The sequence below is a fragment of the Mustela putorius genome, unplaced genomic scaffold (genome assembly GCF_011764305.1).
Source record: "Mustela putorius furo isolate JIRA1106 unplaced genomic scaffold, ASM1176430v1.1 tig00003987_pilon_pilon_pilon, whole genome shotgun sequence".
NCBI lineage: Eukaryota > Metazoa > Chordata > Mammalia > Carnivora > Mustelidae > Mustela > Mustela putorius.
The window spans coordinates 489876-512630 of record NW_025422126.1 but is presented as its reverse complement, the minus strand read 5'-3'; the positions used below and the strand labels follow the sequence as shown (position 1 = coordinate 512630).

General features: G+C 42.1%; 3 protein-coding genes across 3 annotated transcripts; 2 read left to right on the top strand and 1 right to left on the bottom strand.

Moving 5' to 3' along the window:
• The first annotated feature begins 3515 nt into the window (after positions 1–3515).
• Positions 3516–4472, top strand: LOC123389583 (olfactory receptor 52D1). Its single transcript, XM_045071468.1, has one exon. The coding sequence runs from the start codon at positions 3516–3518 to the stop codon at positions 4470–4472; it is 957 nt and encodes a 318-aa protein (XP_044927403.1).
• A 10546-nt stretch (positions 4473–15018) lies between these two features.
• On the top strand, positions 15019–15975 carry LOC123389568 (olfactory receptor 52D1-like). Its single transcript, XM_045071357.1, has one exon. It carries the CDS (start codon positions 15019–15021, stop codon positions 15973–15975), a length of 957 nt encoding a protein of 318 aa, XP_044927292.1.
• Positions 15976–20012: 4037 nt separating this feature from the next.
• LOC123389579 (ubiquilin-1-like) lies at positions 20013–21932 on the bottom strand. The gene has a single exon (XM_045071425.1). It carries the CDS (start codon positions 21730–21732, stop codon positions 20104–20106), a length of 1629 nt encoding a protein of 542 aa, XP_044927360.1. The 5' UTR covers positions 21733–21932; the 3' UTR covers positions 20013–20103.
• Between the last annotated feature and the right edge of the window lie 823 nt (positions 21933–22755).

Sequence of the window (22755 nt, the reverse complement as noted above, 5' to 3'; positions counted from 1 at the left end):
TTTCAGTCCAAAGTTCCCACTCTGCTTTATCTGCCCACTGGCGTCTTCTACCCCTGAAGAGATCCAGACATGTATAATTCTGATCTCAGGCTGATTTCATGGGTGATTGGAGTTCTTTGGTAGGTAATCAGGTCACTTTAGGGTACAGGTTGAAACGACGCCTTCTCCTACTTCCCCACCATCTTGTCTCTGTTCAAATACTTTAAATGGGTAATGATGAGCTGGAAATTTCTAGGGCATAGAATTTCCATAATATAAATTAAAACTTATCATATAGGACTTCTATTTTTAAATGCCCATATTTACAGTATACTAGATATTAAAACTTTACTACTCTTTGAACTTTTAATGATAATTCTTAGACTCAACTCAAAGTTATGAAAGGGGAATGTAATGTTTTGAAAACTCTTTTAGGTAATCATCACATAAAACTATTTTCTAAAGATTTATTTACTTACTATTTTAGAGAAAGAGAGTACATATGGGTGGACAGGGGCAGTGGGAGATGGAGAGAAGATCCCAAGCAGATACCAAGCCCAGTGCTCCTAGTGCATAATCCACTGAGGGGCTCCATCTTATGAACCTGAGATCATGACCTGAGCCAAAATCAAGAAGAGGGTGCTTAACTAATGCAGGCAACTGGGTGTGACAACAACATAAAATTTCTGAAGAACATTAAATTGAAATAATTTGAGAGGAGGGAGGTATGTTACAAGGGAAGAGAATAGTGTATGCTGAAGTCATAGAAGAAAAATCAGTTAATCCTGGAAGGTGCTTTCACAGAGGGAATCTTTCATGTAGGGACCTGATGGATGGCTGAAGTTCAGGTATCTGCAGGGGTCTACCTAGGGTATGGTTAACATTTCTTACCAGGTCTGATTCCATGGCAAATGAAGGGGACACTTGCATAGAACCCATGCAGAAAAGGACACTATGCTTTCCTTAATACTCTATGGTCACCCTCATGAAATTCATTTCATTTTTGAGCTTGTGTTTTGTAGGTGAAGCCTATATTGCAACAATGTATTCATGTGCTCACCACCATTGTTTGCTGCCCATGAGCACAGAAGTCTGATGAATTTACAGTGAGAGGAAGTTCAGAAAAACACACAGAATAAAGAGAAGAGAAGAAATGAAGGAAACAAAAGAAAAGAGAAAGAAAGAGAGGAAAAGGGAGGACAAAACCTAAAATAAAATACACCAGTAGTTTCATTTCCTTTTTCCTAGAAGAGTCATCAAGGAAGATTTTCCAAAATACTCCTCATGTTATCAATGCTCCTTCTCATTCTTTCTCTCAAAATGTGCATCACAGACCAAATCCCTGGAGGAGGCCAATTTGGTTTACACTCCTGAGCATCACAGACAGAGGCAATAAATAAGCTTGCTTATGAAGCCCATTCACCAGCAAAGGCTGGGACACAGAGCTGAGCTGAAGACAATCACTGAGCCCTGAAAACAGAGAGCAAACAAAGATCAGACGTTTCAACCCAGATTACACATTCAGACCCTTCTGTTCCCTCCTACCACACCCACCTGATCCTGCACTGAAACACAACTTTCACCTCCTTAACTAACTCTGTGCATTCAGATACCCACCTCCTGCACAAGCTGTCACTCGGGCACCCTCTGCCCACACACAGCTTCACACTCAGTACATCCTCTCACAGAGCTCCAACTTCAGTGGGCTCCACCTGCAAGTGCGTGTCTTCCATACAGGTATGTTCTTCAAATCCGGTTGCCCAACAACTGTGTTCTATGACAGAACACAGGGTTAAATTTTGGGGGTCTAGGTCAGGACCTCAAAGGCCAGACCCTGAGACAGTTTCCAGAGGATGCTCCCATTATGGACCAGAGTGGCACTCCCTCAGTATCCATATCTTATTATTTCCTAGGGGAAAAAAAAATTCAAACTCGGCTCTAACCATAGGTTTTCTGTCCTTCACATCCCAGATGGTCACAGAGTACTAGTACCTTATAATTCCACTTGGAATGTTCCTTAATGGGCTAAGAATGGGCTGGAAAGAATAGGGAAGGGAAGACAGTAGCGATTCCAGCTCTCTACCCACCACCATCCAAGCCTCTCTCCCCACTGCAGTCAAAGCATGTGTCAAGTCCAAGCCCAAGACCTTCATCAGTAAAAGTCTCTATACAAATACGAGGGACTCCCTAATTCTCTTTACATTTGGAATTCAGATAATTAGGAAAGTGTTTGCAGCCTTATGAATTGATATTTGACAAATGCCTTGTTTGAGAGAGGGGAATTCAGATATTGGTCATAGTCATGGACATCTGGGTCAGGTGAAACTTGAAACTAGAATCAGGACCCCTAATTTCAGGACCCTCTGCAGTGAACATGCTTTGTGATCTGGATGACATCAGTTTACTTCTCTGGATATTGTCTCCCTTTGATTAAGGGTGCAAAGGACTATGACACTATATTTTCTCCAGAAGGGTGTTAGTAGATAAAGAGCTTGCCACAAAAGGGGGCAATGATTTCGGGTGTCGAAATTTTTTTTTTAATATTTTATTTATTTATTTGACAGACAGAGATCACAAGTAGGCAGAGAGGCAGGCAGAGAGAGAGAAGGAAGCAGGCTCCCCACCGAGCAGAGAGCCCTACGCGGGGCTCAATCCCAGGACCCTGGGCTCATGACCCGAGCCGAAGGCAGAGGCCCTAACCCACTGAGCCACCCAGGTGCCCCTCAGGTGTCGAAATTTTTAACTCATACATACTATTTTAACTTTTAAATTTTTAACTCATACATACTCTGCTGGCCATGGGTCTGGATTCAATGAGGATACCATCCTCATTGCCATTTCCTATGGTCAACTATAAACTTTGTGAAGGTAATAAACCATATGATGTGATTTCAAATTGAGAGTTGGAAAAAAGAAGTCCCAAAGAGGTTGTGGGATTATTCCAATGCCACATAAGGAACAGATGGGAAAGGAGAGAATGATTATAGAGTCATTGATTTTTTTTTTTTTCAAATTAAGACAGGCCAAGAAGTAGAAGATTTATTCTCAGTCACAGATCAATTCTGTTAGAGTATCAGGACCAAAATTCAAGTTTCCTAGAATCCCACACAGGTTTCTTTTAAGTAGACGATGTGCTTACTTAAGGGGAATGTTTTTGAATAGTAGCTAGCCTTCCACAGCAAAACCAGATTCCCTTCCAGAATATCTTCACTGTGTCCCAAGGACAATAATTTTCTGCCTTGATCTGCCTCTGTCATCCCTTGGTATGCTCATCTAGCCTGAGTATTCAGCCATCACACTGCTGGGTGTGCAGGACCTCTAGCTGCCTTTGCCACAGTACTGACTGGTGTCTCTCAACTAGACTGTCTGATAGCATCTTTAAGATTCTTGAACAAGTTAATAACAAATAATTTTCTCAGCCTAAAAAATATTGTCTCACAGAAATATCATCATTTTATGTGAATGAACCAAAGAACTGATGCGGCAGGGCAGTCACACCATGACCTTTTGTATCGAGCCCTTTATTTCCATGCAGAATGGCAGCTTCCAACCTCAGTGATGATGGTCTCCCAGCCACTCTGTTCCTGACAGGGATCCCAGGGCTGGAGTGGGCCCACGTCTGGATTGCCATTCCCTTCTGTGCCATGTATCTGGTAGCTCTGGCTGGGAATGCTGCTCTCATCCTGGTCATTGTGACGGACAGTGCTCTTCATGCACCCATGTACCTCTTCCTGTGTCTTCTCTCACTCACTGACCTGGCTCTCAGCTCTACCACTGTGCCCAAAATGCTGGCCATTTTGTGGCTCCATGCTGGTGAGATTTCCTTTGGTGGATGCCTGGCACAGATGTTTTGTGTCCATTCTATCTATGCTCTGGAGTCCTCAGTTCTTCTTGCCATGGCCTTTGATCGCTATGTGGCTATCTGCAACCCACTGAGATATACAACCATTCTCAACCATACCGCAATAGGCAAAATTGGCTTTGCTGGACTTGTCCGTAGTGTGGCCATCATCTCTCCATTCATCTTCTTGCTGAGGCGGCTGCCTTACTGTGGTCACCATGTCATGGCACACACATACTGTGAGCACATGGGCATCGCTCGCCTGGCCTGTGCCAACATCACTGTCAATATTGTCTATGGGCTGACTGTGGCTCTGTTGGCCATGGGTCTGGATTCCATCCTCATTGCCATTTCCTATGGCTTTATCCTCCATGCTGTCTTCCGCCTGCCATCTCAAGATGCCAGGCACAAGGCTCTGAGTACCTGCGGTTCCCACCTCGGAGTCATCCTGGTCTTCTACATTCCTGCCTTCTTCTCCTTCCTCACCCACCGCTTTGGGCAGCACCGAGTCCCCAAGAATGTGCACATCTTTCTGGCAAACCTCTATGTTCTGGTGCCTCCTGTGCTTAACCCAATCATCTATGGCGTTAGGACCAAGGAGATACGGAGTCGACTTCTGAGACTACTTCAATTGAAGAAGGGCTCAGTATGAGTTCCAAGCAGCACTTGGAAATGAAAAAGACTGCTAAATGGGCAGGGTAATTGTCTAGGAGCTTTTACATGCAGGGGAGCCCATGATGTGAGACTCAGGAGGGGGCAGTGGAAGAGAAATGGTCAGATAACTTGTTGAATATGATGGTGAATGTGCTTCTTGAGCTATTCTGAATTGCCCTGAGCAAAATTATATTTTTTTTCTGTCATCTATAACTTGACTATAATTTTCCAAGAAGAAAAACATTCCTGTCTAGAACTCTCACTGCATCTCATGTTGGAAATACTCTACTGGGAAATAAAATAAAAGCAAACAAAAAAAGAGAACATTCAGAGTGCATTTAAATAAACTCCAAAGCTTTGTGCAGAGATCAAGAGCACAAGACACAAGTGGAATAATCAGAGTGCCTGGGTTGAACACTGGATCCTCCACTCTCTAGTTTTGTGCTTTGAACATATTGCTAAATCTTTCTATGCCTATTTTTGTCAACTTTATAATGAGAATAATAATATCTAACTCTGGGGGGTGGGTAGTAGGGATAAAATAAATTATTGAATGTGTAGAAATTTTAGAAGAGTGAAGCATAAAATGCCTAATAAATAAATGTAAATAAAAAATAAAATAAATGTAAGATAAATAAATGCTTAATAAATAATCTCTCAAACATTATTATTTTTGGTTTTTAACTCATCTAAGAATATTTTGTGTTTTCTACTCTCACATAATTTTTGTTACTGTATTATATAACTGTTTCATAAATTTAGGCATTGCTTGGCATATTATTAGCACTCAGTATAACCATATTTTCTTCCATTATATTAAGGTTCATTTTCTTTTAGCCACAAATTTATCCCTTATTAAGGATATACAGAAGCCTGTTCAGAGTCCCAGTGCTTTTCTACATAGTTGCTTTTTGACTTTGGTTACTCAGTGTACTTTTAAGTTTATCATACTTGAAAATTGTTGAGCTTCTGTAAATTAATATTTTTCATCAAAATTCAAATAGTTTTTTTTAGAAGATTTATTTACTTATTTTAGAGAGAGAGCATGAGCAGGAGGGACAGAGGGAGAGAGACTCTGAGGCAGACTCCACACTGAGTGCAGAGCCTGATGTGGGGCTTGATCTCATGACCCCAGGATCATGACCTGAGCCAAAAGCAGGAGTCCAGTGCTTAACCAACTGCATCACCCAGGTGCCCCTAAATTCAGAGAGTTCTGAATGTTAATTCTTCAAATATTCCTTCCTTCTTTTTCTCTCTCTCTCCCTCTCTGTTCCTTCTTAGACTTTCATAAATACATATTGGCATTCCTGATGATGTGTCACAGGTCTCCAAGGTTCTGCTCATTTTACTTAATTCCTTTTTCTTTCAGTTACTCAGACTGAATAATCTTCATAGACCAATTTTCATGTTTGCTTTTTCTTTCTTCTGTATGGCCAAATGTACTCTCAAAATCTTAGAGTACATTTTTTGTTTCAATTATTGTTCTTTTTAACTCCAGAATTTATGATTTTTAAAAATAATTTTTATCTCTTTACTAATATTATCACTATCACAATTTCCCTTAGTTCTTTGGCATATTTGAAATAACTCATTTAAAGTCATGGTTTAGTAAGTCCAATGTTTTGGTTTCCTACAGTTCCACTTGATATTTTTTTTTCCTGTGCTTGGGCCTTAATTTTCATTTCTTTTGATGTCCCATAACCTGTTGAAAACTGAAAATTGTAGCTTATTTATTTATTTATTTATTTATTTTTAAAGGTTTTATTTATTTATTTGATAAAGAGACAGAATGCACCCAAGAGTGGGGAGAGGGGCAGAAAGAGAGGGACAAAGGGAGAAGCAGGCTCCCAGCTGAGCAGGGAGCCCAATGTCGGGCTCCATCTTGCTGGGATCATGACCTGAGCAAAAGAGATGCTTAACCAACTTAGCCACCCAGGCAACCCTGAAAACTCAACATTTTAAATAACATAATGTGGCAACTTGGAGAATCACATTGTCTTTCCCCAGAATTTGTTTTTGTTGTTGTTACTGCTGCTGATATTTGCTTAGTGATTTGCCAAATTATTGCTGAAGTCTCTGCTGAGCTAGCTCAGTGGCCAGTTAATAACTGGAAAGAGATTTCCTTACATACCTGGAAACAGTAAGTCTTTGTCTTTACTCAGAATACTATATGCAGGCTGGAGCAAAACTTCAACACTCAGCCATTCAGTGTGGGACTCTATGTTAGCCTTCCTTTTCCTTCTCATGCAGAGCTTCAAGTTGAGACAGGGATGTTTGGGCTTCCTCAGATCTTTTCTGGTATATCTACAGCCCTCAAGCTGTGCAGAGACCTGGACATGCTCATGGCTTTCTATGTTTTGACATGTGTCAAAAACACTCAAAGCTCCTACAAATATAATATTTTCCTCTTTAACTTTTTGGCTAGTCTCTTATTTTTTCCCAACTGTTATCGGCTATCATAGGCAGCTACAAAGTTAATTGATTGCCTGTAATTGTTTTTGACAATTACCCATAGGAAAAAATAATGTTTACACAAAAAAATCTATGGATGAGAACAAATACAGATAACTTGCAAGAGTGGTCTTCAGCCATTGATTTTTGGCTGGAATACTCAGTCTACTCTCTCTTCTAGGCAGCAAACAAGGGACAATTTCAAATCCTGATTTAGAGCAAGTATTTTTTTTAATTATTTTTTATTTAAACTCAATTTAATAAACATATAGTGTATTATTAGTTTAAGAGGTAGAATTCAGTGATACATCAGTTGCATACACACCAGGACAGCAGTTACTTCATCACTCAGTTACTTCAGTTACTTCATCCCTCCGCCCAGTTCCCCTTCAGCAACCCTCGGTCTGTTTCCTTCAGTTGAGTCTCTTATAGTTTGCCTCCCTCTCTGTTTTCATCTTATTTTTCCTTCCCCTCCCCTATTTTCACCTGTTTTGTTTCTTCAAGTCCACGTATAAATGAAATCATATGGTATTTTTGTTTCTCTAATTGATTTATTTTGCTTAATATAATATCCTCTAGTTCTATCCACATCATTGCAAATGTCTTCTTTATCCATTGGTCCATCAATAGACATCTGGGTAGAGAAAGTCCCTTCATTAATTTATTTTTATTAACATATAATATATTATTATCCCCAGGGGTACAGGTCTGTGAATTGCCAGGTTCACACACTTCACAGCACTCACCATAGCACATACCTTCCCCAATGTCCATAACCCAACGACCCGCTCCCTAACCCTTTCCCCCCAACAACCCTCAGTTTGTTTTGTGAGATTGAGTCTCTTAAGGTTTGTCTCCCTCCCAATCCCATCTTGTTTCATTTTTTCCTTCCCTACTCCCCCAACCCTCCCCCACTTTGCCTCTCAAATTCTTCATATCAGGGAGATCATATGATAATTGTCTTTCTCTGATTGACTTACTTCATTCAGCATAATACCCTCTAGTTCCATCCACATTGTTGCAAATGGAAAGATTTCATTTCATTTGATGGCTGCATAGTATTCCATTGTGTATATATACCACATCTTCTTTATCCAGTCATCTGTTGATGGTCATCTAGGTTCTTTCCATAGTTTGGCTATAGTGGACATTGCTCCTATAAACATTCGGGTGCATGTGTCCCTTCTGATCACTACATTTGTATCTTTGGGGTAAATATCCAATAGTGTGATTGCTGGTTCATAGGGTAGCTCTATTTTCAACTTTTTGAGGAACCTCCATGCTGTTTTGCAGAGTGGTTGCACCAGCTTGCATTCCCACCAATAGTGTAGGAGGGTTCTCCTTTCTCTGTATCCTCACCAGCATCTGTCATTTCCTGACTTGTTAATTTTAACCATTCTGACTGGTGTGAGGTGGTATCTCATTGTGGTTTTGATTTGTATTTCCCTGATGCCAAGTAATGTGGAACAGTTTTTCCTGTGTCTGTTGGCCATCTGGATGTCTTCTTTGCAGAAATGTCGGTTCGTGTCCTCTGCCCATTTCTTGATTGGATTATTTGTTCTTTGGGTGTTGAGTTTGATAAGTTCTTTATAGAATTTGGATACTAGCCCTTTATCTGATATGTCATTTGCAAATATCTTCTCCCATTCTGTCAGCTGTCTTTTGGTTTTGTTGACTGTTTCCTTTGCTGTGCAAAAGCTTTTGATCTTGATGAAGTCCCAATAGTTCATTTTTGCCCTGCTTTCCTTGCCTTTGGTGGTGTTTCTAGGAAGAAGTTGTTGACCTGAGGTCAAAGAGGATGCTGCCTCTGTTCTCCTCAATGATTTTGATGGATTCCTTTCTCACATCAAGGTCCTTCATCCATTTGGAGTCTATTTTTGTGTGTGGTGTAAGGAAATGGTCCAGTTTCATTCTTCTACATGTGGCTGTCCAAATTTCCCAACACCATTTGTTGAAGAGACTGTCCTTTTTCCATTGGATGTAGAGAAACTCTCTTCCATGAGCCATTAAATCACCATATACTTGCCTAAGGCTTGCTTTCACTGCTTATACATATTTATTTTAAGAGCAATGCATGGCTTTAGAGTTGAGTATTTTGACAGTGTTTGTATGTTCTGAATATAAATATATTATTGAAAACATAAGCAGGATAGTGGGAGTGGTTTTGTCTCTTTCATCCCCAATCTTAAGTTAAAGAAGTCAAATTTCTTAATGGGGAGTTACATGAAAGAAAATTAGAGAAAGATGCAAGCAGGAAATATTGCTTTTTTTCATATGCTCAACTTTGAGGAATTTTTGCAATTGTAATTAAATATCTATCATTAGCTTATGTTGTTAACTAGAAAGAAAAGAACCCCAAATATGTGATTCTTACATATAGTAATCCTTAATATAACTGACACATTTTTTTATAATTTTTTATTTTTTATAAACATATATTTTTATCCCCAGGGGTACAGGTCTGTGAATCACCAGGTTTACACACTTCACAGCACTCACCAAAGCACATACCCTCCCCAATGTCCATAATCCCACCCTCTTCTCCCAAACCCCCTCCCCCCAGCAACCCTCAGTTTGTTTTGTGAGATTAAGAGTCACTTATGGTTTGTCTCCCTCCCAAGAAATGAAATCTTGCCATTTGCGACAACATGGATGGAACTAGAGCGTATCATGCTTAGTGAAATAAGTCAAGCAGAGAAAGACAACTATCACATGATCACCCTGATATGAGGAAGTGGTGATGCAACATGAGGGCTTAAGTGGGTAGGAGAAGAATAAATATAACTGACACATTTAATGGACTACTGTATTTTTCAAAATTCACTAGGTGACCTTCACAGATGAAAAAAAAATATGTCATGTGTATATATGTGTTTGGTTTTAGAGATGTGTGTTAGAAATCCAAGCATTATTCAATTAAAATCTATTTTCATCAAATTATGTAAAATATTTTTGAGTTACATTCAATCCTAAAATTATTTAATCTCGTGAAATATTCCGTTTCCTTAGTCATGTAACATTTCTCTTACATTTAATAATAATTTAAAAATTACAGTAAGTTACAACAAAATGAAATTATATCTGATTTTTATATATGATTTACATTTCCTGAATCATCAAATATCAAACAGGTTATATCACATGCATGCAGACATGTGAACTATAGGATACTGTGTTAATTGCTAAGCTATTGCCTCTCAGCTTCAAACCCTTCTGAGGTCAGCGTGTGGATGCCTGGGATGGTACCACCTTTGTCCTCTACCTGCTGGCTGGCTGTTAGGCTCTACCAGTAGAGGGCAGTAGAGGTTAATTAGAGGGCTGGGACAGGGACAAGGGATTTGTTTATCTTATGCATATTCTGTCCTGCTGGTGTCACCCAAGCATTTGTTATTTTCATTGGCAATAGCAGTGGATTCTATCAGAAATGGTAGGCTCAGTGGGTTAAGGCCTCGCCTTAGGCTCAGGTCAGGATCTCAGGGTCCTGGAATCCAGCCCCACATCGGGCTCTCTGCTCAGCAGGAAGCCTGCTTCCCCCTCTCTCTCCACCTACCTCTCTGCCTACGTGTGATCTCTCTCTGTCAAATAAATAAAACCTTTAAAAAATAAAATAAAATTGCCCCTTACTTCTAGCTAACCTTTTATGTCCTTCAGATAGACCAGCAACAACTGGCTGGAATCCCTCCTCAGAGGTCTGAGTCCCAGCTATAATGGCACTCTCCTTTGCCAGATCCTCCTCTCCTAGGACCATTGGTGGTTACAGCAGTTACTCTCAATCATGCCGTGATTGCCACAGTACAGAAACAAAACTCTATCTACCCCAGCTAATGTACATACAGAAACAAGGGTTCTCAGCGGTTACTTTTATAAAGATAAAATTAAGAAAAATTAAGTATTAACCATACTTCATTGAACCAATATTGACTTGTGAATACATGAGATAGTTTGGAAGAAAATATAATCTCCATCAATCTCATTAAGGAATAATATTTCCAAAACTAATTAAGCCTATGTTTATAATTTATAAAATTTAAAGATTTTCATATTACTTTCATTAATGCATGATTATAATAGTTTTTATAATTACACATTTTAACATTTAGAGCCTATTGTTATAGGAAACATAAATAATTCCGATAGTATTACTAGTACATAAGAGTTATCATAATGAAATATTTAAAAATATATATATACATGTGAGAAGATGGTCCAACTTCAAAGAGACAAAGCAATAATTTCAAATTTCTGACAGTTAATAAAAGCATGTTCATACATTTTTAAATGGGTAGTGATGACTTAGATTCTAGTACGTACAGCTAACAAAGGATAAGTTTGTTATATAGAGGTTTTATTTTTAAATGCCAATATTCACAATGTTCTGTAAATTACATCATTTTCTACTCTGTAAACTTTTAATGACAATTGTTAGAATCAACTTAAAATTATGGAAGGGGAATACAGTGTTTTAAAAATTGTTTTAGGAAAGAGCCAGATAAAGTTTTTGAAGATCACTAGATGGAATTAATTTGAGGGGGGAAAAGTATGTTCAAAGGGAAGAGAGAAAAGTACTCTGAAGTCATGGAAAAAAGATCAGTTAAACCTGGGAGGTGCTTTGACAGAAGGAGTCCCTGGTTTAGGGACCTGATGAATGGCTGAAATTCAGGCATCTGAGGGGATCCACCTAGAGTACAGATGTCATTTCTTACCAGGTCCAGCTTCAAGGCAATGGATCAAGGCACTTGCAAGGTGCCCATCATTTCCTCTTTCTTAGAAAAGTCATCGAGGAAGATTTCCCAAAATATTCCTCATGTTATCAATGCTCCTTTTCATTCTTTCTCTCAAAATGTGCATCACATCACCACTTCCTCATATCAGGGAGATCATATGATAGTTGTATTTCTCCGCTTGACTTATTTCGCTAAGCATGATACACTCTAGTTCCATCCATGTTGTCGCAAATGGCAAGATTTCATTTCTTTTGATGGCTGCATAGTATTCCATTGTGTGTACAAGAAGAATAAATGAAACAAGATGGAATTGGGAAGGAGACAAACCATAAGTGACTCTTAATCTCACAAAACAAACTGAGGGTTGCTCAGGGGAGGGGGGTTGGGAGAAGGGGGGTGGGGTTATGGACATTGGGGAGTGTATGTGCTTTGGCAAGTGCTGTGAAGTGTGTAAACCTGGTGATTCACAGACCTGTACCCCTGGGGATAAAAATACATGTTTATAAAAAATGAAAAATTAAAAAAAATGTGCATCACAGACCAAATCCCTGGAGGAGGCCAATTTGGTTTACACTCCTGAGCATCACAGACAGAGGCAATAAATAAGCTTGCTTATGAAGCCCATTCACCAGCAAAGGCTGGGACACAGAGCTGAGCTGAAGACAATCACTGAGCCCTGAAAACAGAGAGCAAACAAAGATCAGACGTTTCAACCCAGATTACACATTCAGACCCTTCTGTTCCCTCCTACCACACCCACCTGATCCTGCACTGAAACACAACTTTCACCTCCTTAACTAACTCTGTGCATTCAGATACCCACCTCCTGCACAAGCTGTCACTCGGGCACCCTCTGCCCACACACAGCCCCACACTCAGTACACCCTCTCACAGAGCTCCAACTTCAGTGGGCTCCACCTGCAAGTGCGTGTCTTCCATACAGGTATGTTCTTCAAATCCGGTTGCCCAACAACTGTGTTCTATGACAGAACACAGGGTTAAATTTTGGGGGTCTAGGTCAGAGATTGGGACCTCAAAGGCCAGACCCTGAGACAGTTTCCAGAGGATGCTCCCAATATGGACCAGAGTGGCACTCCATCAGTATCCATATCCCATTATTTCCTAGGGAAAAAAAAAAAATTCTAGCTCTGCTCTAACCATAGGCTTTCTGTCCTTCACATCTCAGATGGTCACAGAGTACTAGTACCTTATAATTCCACTTGGAATGTTCCTTAATGGGCTAAGAATGGGCTGGAAAGAATAGGGAAGGGAAGACAGTAGCGATTCCAGCTCTCTGCCCACCACCATCCAAGCCTCTCTCCCCACTGCAGTCAAAGCATGTGTCAAGTCCAAGCCCAAGACCTTCATCAGTAAAAGTCTCTATACAAATACGAGGGCCTCCCTAATTCTCTTTACATTTGGAATTCAGATAATTAGGAAAGTGTTTGCAGCCTTATGAATTGATATTTGACAAATGCCTTGTTTGAGAGAGGGGAATTTAGATATTGGTCATAGTCATGGACATCTGGGTCAGGTGAAACTTGAAACTAGAATCAGGACCCCTAATTTCAGGACCCTCTGCAGTGAACATGCTTTGTGATCTGGATGACATCAGTTTACTTCTCTGGATATTGTCTCCCTTTGATTAAGGGTGCAAAGGACTATGACACTATTTTCTCCAGAAGGGTGTTAGTAGATAAAGAGCTTGCCACAAAAGGGGGCAATGATTTCGGATGTCGAAATTTTTAACTCATACATAGACCACTTTTTGGTCAACTATAAACTTTATGAAAGTAATATGCCCATATGATGTTATTTCAAATTTAGAGTTGGAAAAAAGAAGTCCTAAAGAGGTTGTGGGATTATTCCAATGCCACATAAGGAACGGATGGGAAAGAGAGAATGACTATAGAGTCCTTGATTTTTCCAACTTAAGACAGGCCAAAGAAGAAGATTTATTCTTAATCACAGATCAATTTTGTTAGAGTATCAGGACTAAAATTCAAGTTTCTTGGAATCCCACGCAGGTTTCTTTCTTTTTTTTTTATGATACTTATTTGTTTGTTTATTTATTTATTTGATAGACAGAGAGAGCTCACAAGTAGGCAGAAGGAAGGCAGAGAGAGAGGGGGAAGCAGGCTCCCCACTGAGCTGAGCGCCTGATGTGGGGCTGGATCCCAAGACCCTGAGATCATGACCTGAGCCGAAGGCAGAGGCCTAAACCACTGAGCCACCCAGGCGTCCCCCACACAGGTTTCTTTTAAGTAGACTGTGTACTTACTAACGGGGAATGTTTTTGAATAGTAGCTAGCCTTCCACAACAAAACCAGATTCCCTTCCCAGAATATCTTCACTGTGTCCCAAGGACAATAATTTTCTGCCTTGATCTCCCTCTATCAGCCCTTAGTATGCTCATCAAGCCTGAGTATTCAGCCATCACACTGCTGGGCATGCAGGACCTCTAGCTGCCTTTGCCACAGTACGAACTGCTGTTTCCCAACTAGAATGTCTGGTCCATTTCATTCTTCTGAATACTCAAATCACTGTAGATACTGAATCATGCAATATGTGAGCACATTCAGGTGACCTAACTTCTTTCTAGGCATTCCAGGTGAGATACAAAATGTTGTTGTGTAGTGTATGTTTATGAAGATATATTAGAAAAAGAGAAAATAGAGTGATTGTATTATTATATCACAGAGTGTAAAAGTCAATGTTATGTTACATTGACTTTAGTGAACATTGAGTCTTGAGTGAACATTGATCAAAATGCCTAGGTCCTGACACAAGCATGGTCAGTGTGGAGGTTATAATTTCTAAGGGCATAATCTCAGCCAACTGGATTTTATAGTAGTAGAAGAATGAGAAAAAAAAAAAAGACATTAGGGATCAGAAGAAAGGGCTGACTTCTGGGAGGCAGAAAACTTGCATCGAAGCTTAGAAAACAGAGAAGGATAAAATAAAGCCTGAAGACTCTCTAGGCCTGGCAAAAAGGCATGAATAAAAGAGGCAAGGAACATTGGTCCTTATGAGTTGACTAAAGGTTAATAAATGATGGCAAGATGTTTAGGAGGTGGGTCATAAAGGACCAGATTGGAAAGATGCTTTAGCAGTTAGTTTGTGCTTAGAAGATAAAACTCAAAACATGATTGAAAAGCACAGGAATTAGCAAAATGGGGGGGAAAAAAGGAGACTATATGTGATAGAATCTTTAAGGTTCTTGTACAAGTTAATGATGAATATTTTTCTCAGCCTAAAAAGTATTGTTTCACAGAGGGGTCATTTTATGCAAAGAATGAACCAAAACTCTCATGTGGCAGGGCAGTCATACCATGACCCTTTGTATCGAGCCCTTTATTTCCATGCAGAATGGCAGCTTCCAACCTCAGTGATGATGGTCTCCCAGCCACTCTGTTCCTGACAGGGATCCCAGGGCTGGAGTGGGCCCATGTCTGGATTGCCATTCCCTTCTGTGCCATGTATCTGGTAGCTCTGGCTGGGAATGCTGCTCTCATCCTGGTCATTGTGACGGACAGTGCTCTTCATGCACCCATGTACCTCTTCCTGTGTCTTCTCTCACTCACTGACCTGGCTCTCAGCTCTACCACTGTGCCCAAAATGCTGGCCATTTTGTGGCTCCATGCTGGTGAGATTTCCTTTGGTGGATGCCTGGCACAGATGTTTTGTGTCCATCCTATCTATACTCTGGAGTCTTTAGTTCTTCTTGCCATGGCCTTTGATCGCTATGTGGCTATCTGCAACCCACTGAGATATACAACCATTCTCAACCATACCGCAATAGGCAAAATTGGCTTTGCTGGACTTGTCCGTAGTGTGGCCATCGTCTCTCCATTCATCTTCTTGCTGAGGCGGCTGCCTTACTGTGGTCACCATGTCATGGCACACACATACTGTGAGCACATGGGCATTGCTCGCCTGGCCTGTGCCAACATCACTGTCAATATTGTCTATGGGCTGACTGTGGCTCTGCTGGCCATGGGTCTGGATTCCATCCTCATTGCCATTTCCTATGGCTTTATCCTCCATGCTGTCTTCCGCCTGCCATCTCAAGATGCCAGGCACAAGGCTCTGAGTACCTGCGGTTCCCACCTCGGAGTCATCCTGGTCTTCTACATTCCTGCCTTCTTCTCCTTCCTCACCCACCGCTTTGGGCAGCACCGAGTCCCCAAGAATGTGCACATCTTTCTGGCAAACCTCTATGTTCTGGTGCCTCCTGTGCTCAATCCAATCATCTATGGAGCTAAGACCAACGAGATTCGGAGTCGCCTTCTGAGACTGCTTCACCTGGGGAAAATTTTAACGTGATATTTGAGCAGTTTGGAGATAAGGAAAATAAGTGGTTATGGTAGTTGTCTAGGTGCATTTACATGGATGGAGATCTCTGATATACCAGAAATGTCTTACAGGAGATGAAGCACTGGAAAAAAAGAGAAAGTTAGATGAATTGAAGGTTTCAAAAATCATATTGAACATACCATAATCCTGAGGCTCCCAGTATAACTCTGAAGAGCTCAGAAAGATGATAGTATTTTTACTCTTTGGAATATTTTACGATTAGGAATAATCGCACCTTGGAGAAAACTCAGCAACTATGATATGCCAGTGTAGAATGTGCCTAACATTTTTCTCTTTTGCTGCAAATGTTTCTGTGACTTAATAAAAAGATCAAGTCAATTCCTGTTCTTAATTGAGTCTGGGCTTCATACTGGAATATTCTTCTGTGAGAATTTTTTTAAAAATGAACATTTGAGGTAAATTTCATCTGATTTCCAATGCTTTGGGTAGCCATGAAGAACACGAAGTCTGAAGTTAGAGTACCTGGGTTTGAGTCCTTGTTCCTCTGCTTACTAGTTTTGTAGCCTTGAACATGTTGCTCAATCTTTCTGTGTCTCAGATTAACCAACTATCAAAAGGACGATGTTAATATCTGACTCATTTTTTTAAATATATAACTCTTAATGCTATTTCTAAGATTAAGTAAGTTAACAAATGTAGGAAACTCAAGATAGTGGATACATGTAAAATACAAATAAATAAGAGAATCATATATAAACTTGGAAATTATTAGCCAACTCATACGTTATTTAGGACTATTTTTTGTTACATTATTTTACAGGGTTATTACAATAACTATGTTATAAAACAACATCTCTAAAATATTTAGATAGCTCTTAGGATATGAATAGTGATCATTAAAACTGTATTTCTCCCATCCCTCCTCTGGTCTTCCATTTGGAAGTCCCTTTCCTTATAGCCATAAAGTTATCCCTCATTCAGGAATCATAGAGACTTGGTCAAAATCCAAACTGCTTTTTTGATAGCCCTCCTTTGCCTAGTTACCTCAGTTCTAAAATACCCAAGTAAGTCCCCAATTACTGCTCCCAATAATTCAAAATGTGATTATCACCTGCAATTTAAGTTAAGAGTCTGTGACTCAGAGAGGCTACTATTCCTAAGGTTATATATAACCATATAGATATATGGACCATAACTCAGGCATTATCCAGAATGCAGTATGTGTGAGGACACCAACCTGCAAGAACACAGAGCAACAAAAGTGAAGATTCTTTGTTTCTCTTTTTTTTTTAAGATTTTATTTATTTATTTGACAGAGAAAGATCACAAGCAGGCAGAGAGGCAGGCAGAGAGAGAGAGAGAAGGAAACAGGCTCCCTGCTGAGCAAAGAGCCCGATGCGGGGCTTGATCCCAGGACTCTGGGATCATGACCCGAGCCAAAGGCAGGGGCTTAACCCACTGAGCCACCCAGGCGCCCCAAAGATTCTCTTGAGGTAGTAAATGGTAAAGAGACCCAGCAGTGTAATGATTTCAGGAACAGAGAAAAAATATATAAAAAGAAACTGAAGGTGGAGATGGGCAAGGGCACGGCTATTCTGCCCTTGAAATGCTTCTTTGTGGGTCTTGTGCCTGCTCCCCTTAAGATGCTGGCTTCATTTGATCAAAAGGTCCCCCCTCAAAGGCAAATTGTCACCATTCACACTAATTGTCTGCCATGAAACTCACATTTTCCTTAGAAGAAAGTGGTGGTCAGGAATCCAGGAAGTTAGTATCAAAGGCAGAGCCAGGATTCAGGACTCTGGACTCCCATAGTAATATTTAAAATCCTACCTGTGGACTAGATTTCCAGGACCACACAGCCATAAGGGACTTGATGGACTGGTAAGGAAATTCAGGTGCATGAGTAGGCAAAAGATGTGTCTGGTATTAGGCCACAAGTCCCATAGCTTGCAGCCTAGTGCTCCCTCATCTCACCCACAAATTCATCAACCATTCATCATAACTCTTGGGCTATCCTCCTCTTCTAGCAATGTCTGTGGCCTCAGAGGGGGTCAAAGGAGAAAGGTCAAATGGATAATGCAAAGACTAGAAGAGGAGGGGTGCAGGATCCCACAGAGGCCGACACCATAGCACAGGGGTCTAGATGTGACCTATACTCTGGACTGATTCCCTGTGGATACAGCATAGGGCCTTCTTCCCCATGGTTTATTGACCAAACTCCAAGTTTCACATACCATTAGATAACAGACAGATGGAGGATTCTGCAGCCCTGACAGCAAGCTCCACTCCCTAAAGCTCTGGTTTAGGCTTTTTTATCATCCTGAAGCTAAAATGCAATAGTTCCTAGAAGGGAAGGGTGATATGTAGAAGCCAGTTAGTCCTTCTAAACGACTGCAGGTAGCAGGATCCAGTCCCTAGGAAGACTATTAAGCGTATTGCCAAGATCTCCCATCTCACTCAGGTGTCTGGCTACAGGAGCCCGCATGATAAAGGAGAAAACATGCTTCTAGAAGCCCAGGAGACTGCCCTTCCCATTACACCCATTTCACCCCCAGACTCCTTCTCTTCCCTGGGAAGAATTAGTGTACAACACTAATCTCAGAAATTCAGACCAAGATCCTAGTTCCACAGGAAAGTGAAAGTTAAACTGTGTATCAGGATCATTGAGGGGCCATGCAGTCCCAAAGATATTTTATGCATGGTCCCTGACTGCCACAATCTTCAGGTCTCTAGGCTCATGCAGTGTTACAAGTCACAGTGTGTAGCTCAGAGATGTCCATCTTTCCAAGCCCCCAGGAAGCATGAGATTCAGTTGTTTTTCAGCCTAGGCTCCTAAAGCTGGCTCTGAATCTACAGTCTCTGGTATCCCCAAAGTAATGTCTCCAATATGCTTCCCACCTCTCTTTCATCAGGTGGTATCCTGCTACAGTTTCATATGGCCCTTGGTCCTCTGGGGCACACTTCGTGTGCCTGTACTGTGAATTACCTCAATGACTGATCAGAGTCTACAGAAAAGACTGGGTGGATTGGGAAAATTTGGGGACTTTCACCAAGACACAGGGACCCCAGAATGTAGAGTTGGAATGGGGCCTGGGGAAAGATGTTGAACTACATCTGGCCATGCTGAGCAGAGGTTCCTCTGTGGCACCCAAGAGAAGGCTGGTAGGCCTTGGAAAGTCCAAATAGACTCAGAGATTGAGGAACCACGAACACAGACATTAAGAGTCACAGCCAAAGACATGGTCAAACTCCCTTAAAGATTAATAGAGAAAGAATCAGTGTAACATACTCAGGAAGCACCACTCTATAAAAATAAAACCAAAAAATGGATAAAAAAAAATAGATTAAATAAAGCAGCTTAAGGAAATACGGGTCAGTATATCAGATTCTGTACAAAACTGAAAAAAAAAAAATGGGAAGATGGGGAATGAGAAAGTTTTGAGAAAGCTTCTACACCATCCTGGGGGTGTCTGACTACAGAGGATGGGGAGATGGGGTCACTTTCGAGAAATTCAGGGATGAAAGGAGAGAGAAGTTCGGTGGCTGAGAGGGCAGCAGAGTCAAGGATTTTACAGTGTGAAAGGAAGAAGCCTGTCCAGGAGGAGAGGATGGGGCTTCAGAAGTGGTGGGGGTTCACCTCACAAAGCATGGATCCTGACACAAGTAGTTAAGAGTGAAAGAGTCCGAGCTGAGACGGGGTTTGGCCAGGCTTTCTATAATAAGGAGAGACTAGGTCTGAAGATGAAGATACTTGGTGAAAGAGAGAGTGGCTTCCTGGGGGAACAAAATCCAGGATTCCTTCAGAGTTCCTCTGGAGTTGGACCAGAGGTGGCTTGTGATGATGATAATGTTGGTAAAGAGTTAGATTGCTGAAAACACTCAGGACGTTGCCACCTCACATTTAAATTTGGAAAACACTCTGAGATTAGGAGTATGAGAATATGTGCAGCCCAGACCCAAGACCCTATAGCATGATCAATCTCTTTCCCAAACAGCATTCTCTTCACCCACCTACCCCCAAACTGACATCACACATGAGATCCAAGCAATTTTTTTTAATGTAGAACAGGCTTGGGCAGTGAGGGAGGGGGCTGTTCAAGTGTGCACATGATCTGAGTAAGAGGAATTCAAAATATGTTACTTCCCCTCCCCTCCAGTTCCCCTTCCTTTTCCTCCTTCTCCACTGTGGGCATCCACTGGAGGGACCTGGGCCTCTGGTTCACCCAGCAGCCTCTCAATGGCAGCATGAATGTCTCCTCCTGTGGCCATAAGGGCCTGTAGATTGGCATCACAATTAGCAAAACCCATGGCCTTCAGATGCTCCAGTTCTTGCTGGTAGCAGCCTTCAATGAGGAGGGATGAGGATAATGAGGCTTGTGTGGACTGGGAGCAGGCATTGGACAATGCATGGAGAAGCTGAAGAATGGCCAAGGTGGGCTGCACAGAATCTACTCTCTGACTCTGCCCTCCACCCCTGGTTTCAGGGGGTTCTCTAGTCCCATGTGACCTACCTGGGCCCCATAAGCAAGGTTCCAGCCCAGGAACCTCCTTGGACAGTGTCTGCAGGCCCTTTTCTATCTGGATCAATGCCTGCAGTGCACGTGGGTTGGTCAGGATGGGAAGTAGTGGCATATGATGTCGCAGGGGGCTTCCAGTTGCCAACTGGTGTAGCAGAGCTGGATTTTGCTGCAGGTCATGCAAGGCTCTACGCAAGGCAGAGGGCGAGAGTCTCAGCTGACTGGTGAGAGGGGCTGTCCCTACTGGCTGCTGGATCTCCTGGGAGAGAAGATCCTGACTTGAGTTGACATCTGGCACACCAGTCCCACATCCTGAACTGGCCTGATTTGAGGCCACGCACCTGGCCTGGGAAACATCTCCTACCCTGACCTTCTGCGCCAATGGCCTTGCTGGGGCCAAGGCTGTGGGGATGGTGGCAGTAGTGTCAGTATCGATGTGAGCACTGGCCACCTCTTTGCAAAGCTCTGAACCTGCGCTGTGGCCTTTGGAGGTAACCAGTGGGGCCAGAGTGAAGAGCATGAGCTGCTGGATATCAGAGCAGACTGGACGCATGGCATTGTCACCTCCCGGCACTACCTTCAGTGCCTCTAGCCCCCGCTTATCTTCCTGCAGGAGTTCCTGCTGCCGGGACGGGTTGTGCAAGGTTTCCAGAGCCTTAAGAGCTGGTTCAGGTTTCTGTGCTAGCCTTGAGGATTTGGGAGTATGGCTAGTATTGGCTGGTTTCTCATTTGCCAGGCCTTGAACCACAGGGCTTTCCAAGAACTGCACCACCGAATCAGGTGCGGCCATCAGGAGTTGAGCCAGCTGGCCAAGAAAGTCGGCCAGCTCAGGAGAGCTACGGGCCAGCCGGCCCAGCCTGGCCAGCATCCCAGCACTCTCCGAGGTAGATGGTTCAGAACGATGCATGCAGTGGCCAGCAGGGCCTGACAGAGTTCCGGGACCAGGCAGAGTTCCTTTCAGACGGGTCCTCACCACCAAGTGGACTGTAGTGCCATCCAGGATGCCACGCTGGCTCAGAATGTCTTGATCCCGGAGGATCTTTCCAGTGAAGATGAGTACCAATCTGTCGGTGTCACAGTGAAGGCGTTTGGAGATCTGTTTCTTAAAGTGGTGGACACTGCTATTTTCTGCCAACATAAATTCCTGGCAGTCCTGTGGGGTCTTGACAGACACTCTGATGATGTGTGATGACAGCTCCCTACCAGATACCAGCCGGCTGTCCCCTGCTTCTTCCCTAGCCTGAGCCATATTTCTTCAAAAGAGGAATGCAGGACCCCAGGACCACTTGAGGACCTGTCGAAGCCCAGGTGCAGGAGTAAGCACACCTTTGTGCAGGGACCAGTAGGTGTTGAGGAAGGTCCACTCACCCACGACCTCCAGACACTGCTTCTTAACGTAGCCTCGAGGTCACCTGGCTCCCATAGAGGTGTTGGCTGTCCTTCTCCAGGTCCAGCCTTAAGGGATATGACATCAGTGATGATGTCACAGTTAAGAAGTAGACCCGCATGGGGGAAGGGCAGAGGTCTCTCCTACCTTCTGGAGGTTGACTCTCTTCACAATTTGACTTAAAGAGCAATAAAGAAAAATTAAATATTTATGTCTAGAAACCTGCTGCTCACCAGCCTATTTCACTGTTGAAAATCATACCACCTGAGATTGGTAAATGAGTATAGCCAAGTAGGAAAGTACGGGTCTGAGAATTGGCTCAGGAAGTGCTGGTTCTAGTCATCTGCCTTGCGCTGAATGGGCTGTATATACTGACCATGGCCCAGTCAAGGCCACAAGTTCCCTTGTTTCCATATGAATAGAATGAAGATGTGTACAGTTAGTCCATTCAGCTTCAGCGGGAGCTTGAGGGCAGCTTGTGTCTCCAAGGCCCACCAGGCTGAGTAACTCATCCACACAGTTCTAAGGAAAACAGCATCGTGTTCCCAAAGAAATTCTGGACTAAGTTGTTCTCAAATACAGAAACTATGATCTCAAGTCTCTGGGATTAGAGCTAAGGCAAAAAAAGTTATAAGAAAGTAATAATTTTACTCTAGGTCTTTATGACTTAACAGTGGTTAGATTTAAGATCTATTTAAAGAGGAAAATGTCGCTTGGAAGCTGACATATTTCAGCTGCAAAAGCAGAAAAATGATGATTTTCTACGGCACTGTTTTGGCCTCCAGGCAGGTGGGACTCCAGGTAAAGTCTGTCAAATCTGTACCAACTTTATTTTTTTACATGAAAATGGATACATCAGGCTGCCAGGCATTTGCCATTATATCC